The sequence below is a fragment of the Citrus sinensis genome, chromosome 9 (genome assembly GCF_022201045.2).
Source record: "Citrus sinensis cultivar Valencia sweet orange chromosome 9, DVS_A1.0, whole genome shotgun sequence".
NCBI classification, from domain to species: domain Eukaryota; kingdom Viridiplantae; phylum Streptophyta; class Magnoliopsida; order Sapindales; family Rutaceae; genus Citrus; species Citrus sinensis.
Genome location: NC_068564.1, coordinates 458,851 through 471,728, shown reverse-complemented (window position 1 = coordinate 471,728; position 12,878 = coordinate 458,851). Strand labels below are relative to the sequence as shown.

Here is a 12,878-nt window from a genome sequence, read left to right as displayed (position 1 = left end):
TGGGGGGTTTGAACTACTATCCTCACAACAATGATTTTAGCCACTCGACCAAGCCCACAGGCTTTTATTTAAATAATAATAATAATAATAAATTGTCAATAGAGATTTATCATTGTTTAATTCGATTTTATTTTATTTTTTATTTTTAGAGAAAATATTACTTTCATTCATTCGACTTTATTGAAATAATATTTTTGTTCGGAGATACTGCAAAAATTTGTGCAGCGTATGAACTTATAATGCAGAAAGGCATAGATCCCACAAGCGAAAGATGAACACCAGCTAAAATCCAAAACTTAAATCAAAGCTCTAAACACATTATCTTTATGGGATCAACCTAACAAATTCTAATGTGTTTTACTTACAAAATTTACCCTCTTTTTTTTTTTTTCTTTCCCCTCCCCTTTTTGGGTCACTATATCACAAATGAAACTTTACTGTATAATTTATTAGAAAAATGTGTGATGGGAACGAACTTTTTTTCTTCTAATCTCGATTGTCTCCAAAAGATGGAATTAGTAGTACATATAATGGCACCCATCATGGCCTGTGAAGACGAAAAAACAAGAGTTGAAATTAGTATGTTTAACGCTTGGTGACGCACTGATAGCCAAATGCAGCTCTTGATAAATAACAACTTACTTGGATCAACAGTGACTAACATGGCTGTGCCTCCAAAAGAGCAAGTGCCACCAGCAACCTTAGTTCTTTGCCAGTAACTATTGAAGGCGTAAGACGCGTGGGCATAAACAGTGTCGGGCTGAAAACACGTCCCACTAGGCTGGATCGTATCACAATCCGCACCCGACGCGCAAGCGTAGTTCATGGCTTCTTGGATGATTGGGTCAGGCACTGTGGGCTTTGCAACACACCAGAGGGCTATACTCGGCCCTCTTTTTGGAGACGGCGGCCCTGTGGGCGGAGGGTACACTACTGGCGGTTCAAACACCGGGGGGCTTGGGGCAAACCCGGTGGGAGACGGAACGGATGAAGGCGGGCTCGGGGTGAAACTTGGTGGGCTAGGCTCATAATAAGGTGGGCTCAATATGGGCCCTGGTGGGCTTGGAATATATGTAAACGGACTTGGTACTAGTCCTGGAGGACTTGGAACAATCTCCGGTGGATTTGGACCGGGGATCGATTCCGGCGGGCTCGGAACAAGGCCTGTTGGGCTTGGAGGTGGGCTTTCAATGGGAAGAATTGGTGGGATATAGGGGGTGGAAAGAGGAGGTATCGGTGTGAATTCACTTGGAGATGGAATGGCTGTAGAAGGGGGTTGAGGGGTACCAGGTGGATAAATGCAAAATGGAGGGGCAATTTCGGGTTGTTGAAATGGGGATAGTGAATCATAGGGTGGCAAAGAAAATGGTGAGCTCACACCGTAGGGTCCGGCGTTGGATGATGGATCACCGTCAATGTGCTTCACCAGTTTCAATTTCTTTGTTGCCTTGATGATTGATCTGAGCCCTTTCTTTCTTAATCCCATTGATCTTCTTGCATCTGCCCATCGCACAAAACAAAAAAATGTCAACTAATCATTCACACATTTCCTCACTCAATCTTACTAATTATTATAACTGAAATATCAATAAAGAATTTTTTCTTTATAAATTAATACGCATTTAGTTTGTTTGAATTTTAATAAAAATAGATTCAAATTAAAAAATTTGTCCAGATGCACTTGTCAAGTTTGCATTGTTTGTTTTAATTTTTTAAATAGCTCAATTATTATTAACTTTATTTTTTTCTTAGACATGAAGCTTCGGATATAAAAAGCATTTAGACCACATAAATTTAGTGAAAAAAAAAAAAGCAATCTTGCTTTTGAAGATAGTTTAGTCATTGCATACTTATAATGCAATAATGTACGTGAACAATAATCAGGTATATCCCCACTAAATAAACTTTATGTCGCTTGACAAAGACTCCACCATAAAATTAAAGTTGATTGGAACCCTAACTTTTCCTCCTCCTCCCCCCCCTAAAAAAAAAACCCATCAATCTCAAGAATCATCAACACAAGGCACTCTCAGTGAATATTGCAGAATGATCATATATGAACTAATTTGCAGTCTTAGTATCATATGAGTAATTCTTTTAACAAAAAATGCAATGCGTGGTAACACATATGTAGAAATTCTTCTATAAAAATAATAACACGCGCGCTAAATATAGCTTACTTACCGCAACGAGGGATGAAAGTAGCTGCCATTGTTAAACAAAGCAGAAGAATGCAAACCCGTTTGCGGTTTCTGTTTGTTTCCATGGCTAAATGAATGAGAAAAATCCCCCCACCTCACAAAGAGAAGAAGAAGAAGAAGAAGACACAGCAAGCTTTTGAGACAGAATTTTGTGGGCATAAATATATAGAGAGGCAAGCAGGCTAGCTCTTGGTTGCTTGCTTACCTTGGAGAGTCCTGGAAATGTTCAAATTAAGATATAGAAGGAATAAGTAGCAAGCTGGACGGGCAAAAAGATTGATTCTTTAGCATGCAGCTCATCACTTTGCTAAACACACACACACACACACACTAACAAGTCACTTTGCTTGAAGATGTGTATGTGAAGAAATGCCGGAAAAAAGGTTTATTATATATGTATTATGGGAGTTTGATCACTGTGTATATGTGTTGTTTTTTGGGGCATGCATGCAGTTTTTCTTGTGGGGGGGTGTTGGGTTGGCATATATGCTTGCTTGACACACGAAACAAATGAAAGTGTGGATTTGGTTTTGTTGTTGCATGCCTTTATTTTTTTTTTTTGTCTTTGTTTTGCTTGCTTTCTACTCAAAGCTCTTTAATCTGTTTCTCTCTCTTTTTGATCTTGCAGCACCTTTGGGCCTTTTTTTAGGTCCTCCCTTTGAATGAATGAATCTAATAATGTGTTGGATGGGTTTGAGTTATGAGGACTACTTTGGGTCGTAATACTGGATAAAATTAGTTGTGGGTAGATTTAGTTTTTTGTTTTTTGTTTTAATACTACTTTAGATTTTAGAATCTTAATTTTATTCATGTTTGTCAATATCTATTGCAATTGGAAAGATTCTCTAGTTAATCGATCTTGTCTCTCCTTGTGTTTATTCTTTAACCACTAACGATAATAACTATTTGAAATTAACTTATCTAAATTATCTAATCTTGAAAATGAAATTATTATGTATGATATATATGAGAATAATCATACTACTAACATTCTACTCATTGTATACATATTGATATATATTGACATAATTTTTTTGTCAATTAGAAGTTTTAATTGATTCCTTTCACGCATAATATGTGTCAGAGATATTGAACTTATAATTGAAATGTGATGTTTGTGTCAATTGAGTTTTTGTTTCACGGTATGTGCTAAATCATCATTTAGTTATTTATATTTTTTATAACTTATATTCGATTTTCAAATGTTTACATCTGAATAGAAAAAGTGAACTTTTATTACCTTTATATAACTTTTTTTTTAAAATAAACTTATTTCCTAAACTATAAAATATAATCCATTTATTATTTTTCACTTATAAAGATATAAATGTTAAATAACCATGTTTAAGTTTTTTTTTAATTTATAAAAAAAATGTCACTTATATTTAGATACTGAAAAAAAGAAAGTAAAACGAACATGTTATTTAGATATTTGTATTCAAATCTAATCATATTTCAACTAAATTTAAACATATTAAAATTTCGTTATGGAAAAAAAATGCAACCTTAAGATTTTTAAACAAATTAAAGAGTGGGGATAGAATATTGTATGTAACTATATTTTATCATAGTCGTTATCGAAAATCAAAGCTTATATAGACAAGTTGATCTGAAATATACGGTTGCCATAACAATACATGGCATCTCACCAAATCTTTATGTGACAAAAGAAAATTGGAACTCATAACAAGAGACATGTAATGAAAATTTTGAAAAAACGTAATATAAAAATTGGCAGGCAATAACGTAATAGCTGTAGTTTTAACCACAAAATGAAATTTTAAATCAAGGATTAAAACCCGTTCCATGCATAATAAATTAAGAAACTAAAGATTAACAGTGTCACGGCTTTTTTAATGATTGGGCTCGATTGGGCCAACTTGCTTTCTCATTTTGGAGTTGAGCATTAAATCCTGACCAATTGAGAGACTGGAACGGGTTACTGGTCTTTTTCCATTGCTCGTTATTTTCATTAGTCGCTTTAAATTTATGGAAAATGATCCTCTCCTGATTTCTTCGGAACTTTTTAAGATTTTCTTCTATGTATGTTTTAGTGGTAGTGTAATTGTATGGATAAGATTCAACATTATTTATTTATTAACTATCAATCAGTAATTGAATTATTTGCTTAGAACATAATCAGATCAGGAGAGAATCCTGATCAGAACTTTATATGCATTGTTCGTTATTTTTTTTGTGCATTGATGAGACCATGTTCGCATCAAATTCTATAACATGCATGATCGTTTTTTAAAAGGGGCTTTCTCCAATGAATTTTCTTGGTTTTTTAAAAAAAAAATAAAAAAAGATCTTGTAAACTTTTATGCAATCCAATCAATCTTTCATGTTTTGTCTGTAATTATTGGATAAAAGTTTAACAAAAACCATTCATTTCCCAGTAAAAGATGCTAGCTATAAAATCAAAAGTAATTGATAGTTCTTTCTTTCTTTCCTTTTTTTTTTAAATTTTTTTATTTTCAATGAAAGATTAATGATGGCGCTTCACAAAAAAAAAATATTAATAAACATTAAAGATCGAAAGTTAATAGTACTAAATTAGTCTCAAATCTACATTGGTGATTAATTCACTGTTTGTGTATAGTGTTGAATAAAATGAATTGATGTGCATTCTTAATCTCCGAATAATATTAGATTTGGGTAGAACTAAGCCAACGATTATCCCAAGCACTAAGCATAATGTTCTTGGGCTTATTCACTTTCCTCCTCTGAAATCTCAAATGCTATCGCTTTTAAACCCACATATAACAGCAAATAATCACACGTAACGTCACAAAGACCTCTTTTTATTTTTTTTCAATACAACTTAGGCTTTCAAACAAAGTACAGAAAAATAGTTATGTACACATAGGGTCGCTAAAAAGACCCAAAGCTAGCTTAGCCCTCCATATAACGGTTTGGACAAGAGTTTAAAGAGAATACTTAGATTAGGTCTAACCCTTATCTTCTTGAAAAATAAATTTAAAATTTAAAAATAATCAAAAGACAAAAGAAGAAAATTTAAATTATTAATTCATAAATCAATGACGATTCAAAAAACTTAAAATTATTCACTAAACTCTTTACTAAGCCCTAATAAATTAAGAGAGTGCTCGAATTAGAAAATTCAATACTATAAAATTAAACTTATAAACTTTATCTACTTTTTTTAATTTATTATTTCATTTTCAAATAGATATTTTTTTAATTTATTGTTGATGATAACAACTTATTAATTCTTAATTTATTACAAGTTTATAATCATTTAAAAAAATAATTAAACAATATAAGAAAGTCCAGGCCCGGCCCTTATACTTTTCCTTACATGGACTCGGGTCTAGGCTTAGAAAAGTCTCGTCCAGCAATTTTGCTATCCCTATATACACCTACAGGAAAAGCAATGAGAGGGTCAGCTTGGGCTGCACCCCAGGTAGCCCTCGAAAATTATTTAAAGGTCAAATAATTTATAATTTTTTTAATGAGCTTTATTATTATTATTATTATATGAGAATAAAAAGGAACCTTAAATTTTTAATAAGGGTATAAATATCAATTTACTTCTCATTTTCATTCCCCACTCTTATTCTCATCTCTCCTTTGGAATGAGATTTTCATTCCACATTTCCAAATACTCAAATTTTATTCTTATTCCCTGTCCTTATTTTAAAAGTAAACAATTAATGAATCTAATTCTATTATCTCAATTTCCATTCTCATTCATAATTAGTAAATATACCATTAAATTTATTATAACCACTAGATTATAAGAATTTTATAGTGCATTTACTAATCAGTAATCGGAATGGACATGAATTTTAATGTTCTAAAATCAAAATGGGGAATGAGAATCATAATAAATTGTCTATTGCACCTGTAGGAATAGGAATAAGAATGAGTTGTATTACCATTAATGTGTTTGCTTTATCTTAGATTAATGACATTATTTTTTATAATAGTTGTGATTATAATTATTATTATTTGAAATAATCATTATTTGTTAATATATTGACTTGTATATTAGAGGAAGATAATGGTAATTATAAGTTGAAAATAAATTTTCTCCCGTTAACAAATTGGGATGTAAATGTCTTTTTAAAATGTTTGGAAAATTTATACTCCTTTTCTTAAATGTTTAGAGTGTATCAGTTCTTTTTCCTATTCCCTTATTGAGTTTTTGTTCAGAGTCCTTCTAATCAAAACTCGAAACTTATTGACTTTCCTATGAATTTGTTCTGCTGTATATTAAATCTGGTCAATACTGTCTATCAATACTGTCTATAGATATAGTCCCGTGTAGATTACGAGGAAGTTTTTTCTCTTTAAACTTAGAGGATTGGATTCTTACTAATCTAAAGCCGAACTGTTATGATTGTAATGGAGTGGACTGGGCGGTAATTTTTGGCACAGCAATCTGGCGTTTGTGGTTTTGGAGGAACCAAGCTCTGTTTAAGAATGTGCAGAGGAGCAATCAAAACATCATTTTAGATATTATGACCAGAGCTGAAAATTCCCATAAAACCATGACGGCTTTGATCAAGCCTGGAGCTTCAAAAATGGTTAAATACTTTGGATGGTAACCACCCCCTGAGAATGTTTTCAAATTGAATACTGATGGGGCCTGCAAAAAGATGAATATGGCAGCTACAGGTGGGTTGATAAGAAATGCCAATGGGAATTAGATTGCTGGATTCTGTGCAAATATTGGAATTAGTTCGGTTACCAATGCTGAACTTTGGGGTTTATTCTATGGTCTTGACCTGGGTTGGAAGTTGGGAATTCGGTCTTTGTTGGTTGAAGTGGACAGTAAGTGCATCATTGATCTACTTGCAGACGACAGCAATAGCCCCAATAATTTTTCTTCAGTGATTCAAAGTATCAGAAGGCTCATCAATAGAGAATGGCATGTGTGCATTAGCCATATCTATCATGAAGCAAACTTTGCAACAGATTTTCTTACAAATTTAGCAATAAGGCAACCTCTTGGCTTCCATTTCCTTCACAACCCTCCTAGTGGTGTTGTTAATTGCTTATTTCACGACATGTACGGGAATGCTTTCCCGCGTTTTGTTTCGGTTTAGCCTTGTTTGGCTCCCTTTGATAAAAAAAAAAAAAAATGAGAAAGGTGATGTTGTCAAGATTTATAAATTATTGGCAGGTAAACTGCAGACAAACAACTTAGCCCACCATGATAAATTATTAAGTGCCTAACAAATGCAATATCTGGTTGGAAATTAATAAAATTGGGCATGCAAATGATTTTACCTTTAAGAAAACCAAAATCGTTTTTTTTTTTTAATTACGTTTAAGCTAAGAGGAATAACTTTCATTAACTTGGGAGTTGGTTGCCGTGACTGAGCTCTCGTAAAATTACATCACAGATTTTCAAATAAGTTTTTTCCATCAAGCTTGATCTTCAAATTAAGGGTGTATTTGTGATTGAGGTTGGGCAGCTCTAACTTTTAAGATACAACACTAAAGTATTTGGTAAACATTAATTGTTGTAATTTGAAAGTTATGTTAATATGATTTTTCACTTGTATAATAAAAAATTTATTATATCTTTAATGATTTTGTCAAAATTATTATTTAAAATTTATATTTACTACATATTATTGATTTTTGTTTCATAGTTATAACGTTTTTTGCACAGCAGATGTAGCTTTAAAGTTACAACACCTCAATTTCAAATAAGACCTAAATTGTATATATTGAATAATATCGTTGTATATCTAAGTTTTAAAAAAAAAAGAATAATTGAAATGTTTTGTATTGATAGATAAAATATTTTGTCTAATCAAATAAACTACGTTCTTGCTTTTCGACCATACAAAATTTGAGCGCCTAAATTAAAAATTCAAAATCAAAACATTGAGTTTTAATAATTTTGTCAGAACTTAAAACTAGTAGATTACTCTCAAGTATAAAAGCATTTAGTTATAATACAACTTGGTGAGTCTGGGGTAAAACCACAAGAAATTAAAAATCTAATTATTAACTATTAGATAAAAATAATTATAGAAAAAGAAATTAGGAAGGAATAGTCAAAATTAATAAAAGCGTTTAAGATTACGAGATCCACTCTTAAAATTCAAATCATGATCATAATACTCTCTCATATTTATGTTTTGTATTTTTTGCTAGTTTAAAAATTATGTGACCCGGTTCTTAATTAACCACTCTATAAATAAATATGAAAGTCAAGCACATAATGTTTCACAACTATATTAGAGTGTTCCCGCTACTGTATTACTATGTCAATATCAAGTCCAAACACCCATATAGATCTAAGGAGATTTGGATCTACAAATAAATATAGAATGAAAAACAACATGTAAAAATACAACTCATAAGTATGTAATTAAAAAAAAACTTTAAACTCACTTGAGAAAATAATTAAGTCTTTAATTTAAATCCTTGAACTTCACCCTTTAGCTTGACTTAGAAAATCAGTCATTGTTAGCAAAATACTCATTTTATTTAAAATTTGTGAAAATGCGCTATAAGAAAATAAAAAACAAAAGAGAAAGGAAATCACCTCTAAATTAAAATCACTCTAACTTTATACTAAATTTCTCTACAAAAATCACCTCTAAATTCCACCACCTCTTTTGTTTGCGAGATTTTTTGCGTTGCTGAATTTGGCTGATATAAAACGCAGCAAATATTCCTTTGGCTGTAATTTTTTATTATTAACTTTTATTAGCCGAAAGAATAAACAACTGATTTCACTGAAGAATATAGTTTAATTTAGGTCATGCATGTCCAAGTTAAAATCCTAACGTGAACAAGAAAAAAGATGAATATGGAAACTAAAGGCCAGAATCATGCATGTCTCTTTGGTCAAATTGCTATAAATAGTCATACTCATAAACTTAACCGTTTTAAGTTTCTAGTCTAGGATTTTATAGTGCGGGAAAAATTGAGGAAAACTTTAAAATTATATGGTTTAAGAGATTTAAAATTTAAAACGGTTAAGCCGCGCGATTTATGCATATCTCCAGACTTTAAAATATAAAATACGGTTAAACCGTTACTTTAAAATATAAAGTACAATTAAACCGCACTTTAAAATATATGGAAAGAGAGAGAGAGAGAGTCCTAATCTGGTTTAGGATCCCAGACTTTATTAAAGTTCAGGAAAACTATTAAGTCTTGTGGTTTAATAGTATTATCAAATTATATTATTAAACCGCACCGCTTAATAACATAAGCAGACATGTTGTTAAGCCGTGTGACTTAATAAAATTAATTTTTAATACACTATAAAGTCGTGCGATTCGAGAGCATTAAAATCTGACTCTACATAGATGATACAGCTTAAAAGCGTGTTCGCATGAAAAAAAAAATTGGGGGTGTCCGCACTAATATAGCTTCTTAATAAAACAGGTAGATATTACTTTGTCTCTGCATTGTTGCTAGACATAGTCGTCCAGTGTTAATATATTTTAAAATATGAATTTGATTTATACATTATTGTTTACTAATATTGAATTAAATTTGTAATTTACTTTTTTATTTATTTAAAAAAAGCCAACGTCCAGGCGATAGTGAGAATTGTTATTGATGCTAGGCAATGACAAAGGAAAAAAAAATTAAATCATTCAGAGGAAAACATATTATAAGTATTTTTGTCTAGTATTTTTAAAATCGGAAGAAGAAAACAAATATACTTTTATATGTAAACATTTCAAGTTTCCATATCTTAGAAATGTTCAAATTTGGATTTTTAAAGTGCGGAAATGTCTGGAAAAACGCATACTGTGCGGTTTAAGCACTTCAATTTGTAAGCCTTAAAACCCTGCGGTTTTAAAATTTTTCTAGATTTTTTCCGCACTTTAAGATCCTAGACTAGAAAACTACTCTTTCATATCTTTATAAAAATGATAATAAGTAAGTCCAAAAATAGGTCGTGTTTATGCAATTTCATGTCATATTATATTACATATACTTGAACCTACCTGTTAATATATTGGATCAAAAAACAAAAGCCTAAATCCACTTGTTATCATTATATGTTACTCGAACAAATCCATTTAACCCATTGTTTTTGGTATTATATCTTAGTTTAAAACTAAAATAACAATTTGTAAAAGAAAGTTCTAGATTAAAATCTTAGGAGAAAAAAAAAAAGCTATAGGGAAGATACAAATATATAATGATGGCTACAAATTTTACAATAAATACTTAAGAATTTTAGGATTTGTCCTAACTTTACATAAGTAGTCGATTTTAAAGTCAATTTATTTTTCTTTAAAATGTACAATTTAAGTTATAAAGTTTATTAATATTAAATTTTAACGAGTAATGGGTGAAATGAGAATTTGATCTAAAACCCGACCTCAATCCCGACCCGTTATGGAATGAGTTTTAATAATTTGACAGGGAATGGGTTTTAATAAGTTGACTTATTAACAACCCAATTTAATAATAGTTGACCCAATATCTATTTTTATTTTGTCATGTTAATGAGTCGTTAAGAGATTTTTTGCGGTTAAACTCTTCCCAACTTATCAATGGGTATAACCCGTTTGGTATGAATAGTTTATCAGTCTGGGCGTGGATGTTCTTATTTGGGCTATTGAATTTTTTTTTTAATTTCCTGGCGATGGTATAGGAAAGAATTAAATGAACCTTGGCTAATTTGATTCCATGGAGAGACAAGCCAATAGTCCTCATGAAAATATAAACAGTGAGAATTGCCACAATCGATGTTGTCTGTTTCCACCAAGTCTCCAGTCAAGATCAATCACTACAAGAAAAAAAAAAGACTATAGATTTAATTAAGGCTTAATTGATACAATATTATGTGATAATAATGTCAACAAAGTTAAACAAAGCTTACAAACTATGCCATGCAGGCCAAATTTCATTGAAACAAGTGTTGCATGACAACATAATGTCTCCATTTTCTTTTTCTGATACAGCAACTTAATTGTGATATTATCCAATCATCTTTTCTTTATGATTATCCATATGTCATTTCATTTCCTAATTATTTCCAGTCGTTGTCATTATCAATTTTTATTATGTTGTCATCTTATTTAGATAATTATTTCCAACAAATACTTGAGGTAAGTTTTGACTATTTGTATTTTAAAAAAGAAATGAGGAAAAAAGGAAAAATTAGCTCCAAAATAAGCAATTAAATAATTGAACTAAATTTCCCACAAGAAAGCTAATTGTTTTGAAGCTTCTACAAAAATTATAAAAAAAAAAAAAGATAGACGAAAGAAAAATGAAGGATTTCACTTTCAATGAATATATGGATCCATTTTGTTTACACCGACAACTATTTTTAACCAGAAAAGAGTACCTTGAGAAAATGGAAGAGGTTTAGTTCTGATAGAGCAAATTCTTGAGATGATGAATCCATGGAGCCATGAGCATGGCCATGTGTGGCATGTGTATGCACATGTACAGGACTTGCATGTTCATCAGCCGTCTCTTTATCAACAAACTGTTAATTATCGATTTTTTGTATTTTATATTTGGATAATTATATATTATTAACGTTGTAACTCTTGTGTTTAAGCAATACTTACGATGAGATTATCAATATATCAATACATTCTTAAAATAAGTCTCATTATTGATAGAACAACTTTAAAATTAACTTTTGGCCATGAAATTAATTTTGTTTTAACCCATCAAATGTTAATTCTGAAGCAGCAATTAATAATAATAATAATAATAATAATTTCAACAATGAAATTTTAAGATGGTTTCACAACAATGATTAAGGATTTTACTTTTATATCTAATCTGTCATGCTTCTGCTAACCATTAGTTTGTTTGCACATTCTTACGATACCAATGAATGGAATTTGGTCTCACAACCTTTTTGCCACTTAATGCACAAGATGCTTAATGCAACTAAGGGATTTCCACAATGTGCGCACGTTCAAATTTTGCTAACTTTAATTTTGTTAATTAATTCTTTCTCTCTTAAAATTATTCTAATTATTCTAATTTTACAATTAGAATAAACTTTATTAATGAAACGCGAAAGTCTGTTTAGCTGGTTGACGGGGCAAATAGATTCTTGAACATGTTTTCCCTAATCCAATCATATAAAATGCTAATCAATATATGATATTATTTAAATTTCATAATAATACACGTCTATTTTTAAATTTTATATAGTATATGTCTAGTTTTATTTGAACCCATCCATTAATTTATTGGATCGAAAAATGAGAGCTCAAGTCCATTCATTGTCACTATAGTGTTATTCGAACCAATCCATTTAACCAATTGTTTCTGGTATTATCTATTTAGTTTAAAATAAAACTAACAATTTGTAAAACAAAGCTCTTTAATAATATAACACCAAACAAAACAAAATATTAATATTCTTCATGCTTAACATCATCAAATAATGTACAAGAAATCAATATTTAGTTCTAGAGCCCAACATAATCAATTAAAACCTTAGGAATTTTAGAAGTTGTCCTAACTCTACATTAGCAGTCAATTAAAATCAATTTATTTTTGTTTAACAATTTATAATACAAGTTGTAACGTTTATTAAATCATTAATATTAAATGTTAATGAGTAATGTGTGAAATGAGATTTTGATCTTAAACCCGACCTCAATCTCGACTCCTTATGGAATGAGTTTTAATGGGTTGACTTAACTGTTTTTATTGTGTGGATTTATGTCATATTAATGGGTCGTT

General features: G+C 30.6%; 1 protein-coding gene across 1 annotated transcript; it reads right to left on the bottom strand.

The window, feature by feature from the left end:
• Positions 1-272: 272 nt before the first annotated feature.
• On the bottom strand, positions 273-2,961 carry LOC102608886 (extensin). Its single transcript, XM_006493715.4, has 3 exons — positions 2,185-2,961; positions 643-1,500; positions 273-547 (listed from the first exon to the last, which is right to left on the bottom strand). Exons 1-3 carry the CDS (start codon positions 2,264-2,266, stop codon positions 516-518), a joined length of 972 nt encoding a protein of 323 aa, XP_006493778.1. The 5' UTR covers positions 2,267-2,961; the 3' UTR covers positions 273-515.
• Positions 2,962-12,878: the final 9,917 nt, after the last annotated feature.

Coding starts and splice junctions, on each gene's coding strand:
- LOC102608886 (XM_006493715.4), bottom strand. CDS start 2,266: ATGGAAACAAACAGAAACCGCAAACGGGTTTGCATTCTTCTGCTTTGT. Junction 1,501..2,184: donor TACTTTCATCCCTCGTTGCG/GTAAGTAAGCTA, acceptor TGCGATGGGCAG/ATGCAAGAAGATCAATGGGA. Junction 548..642: donor GTTAGTCACTGTTGATCCAA/GTAAGTTGTTAT, acceptor TCGTCTTCACAG/GCCATGATGGGTGCCATTAT.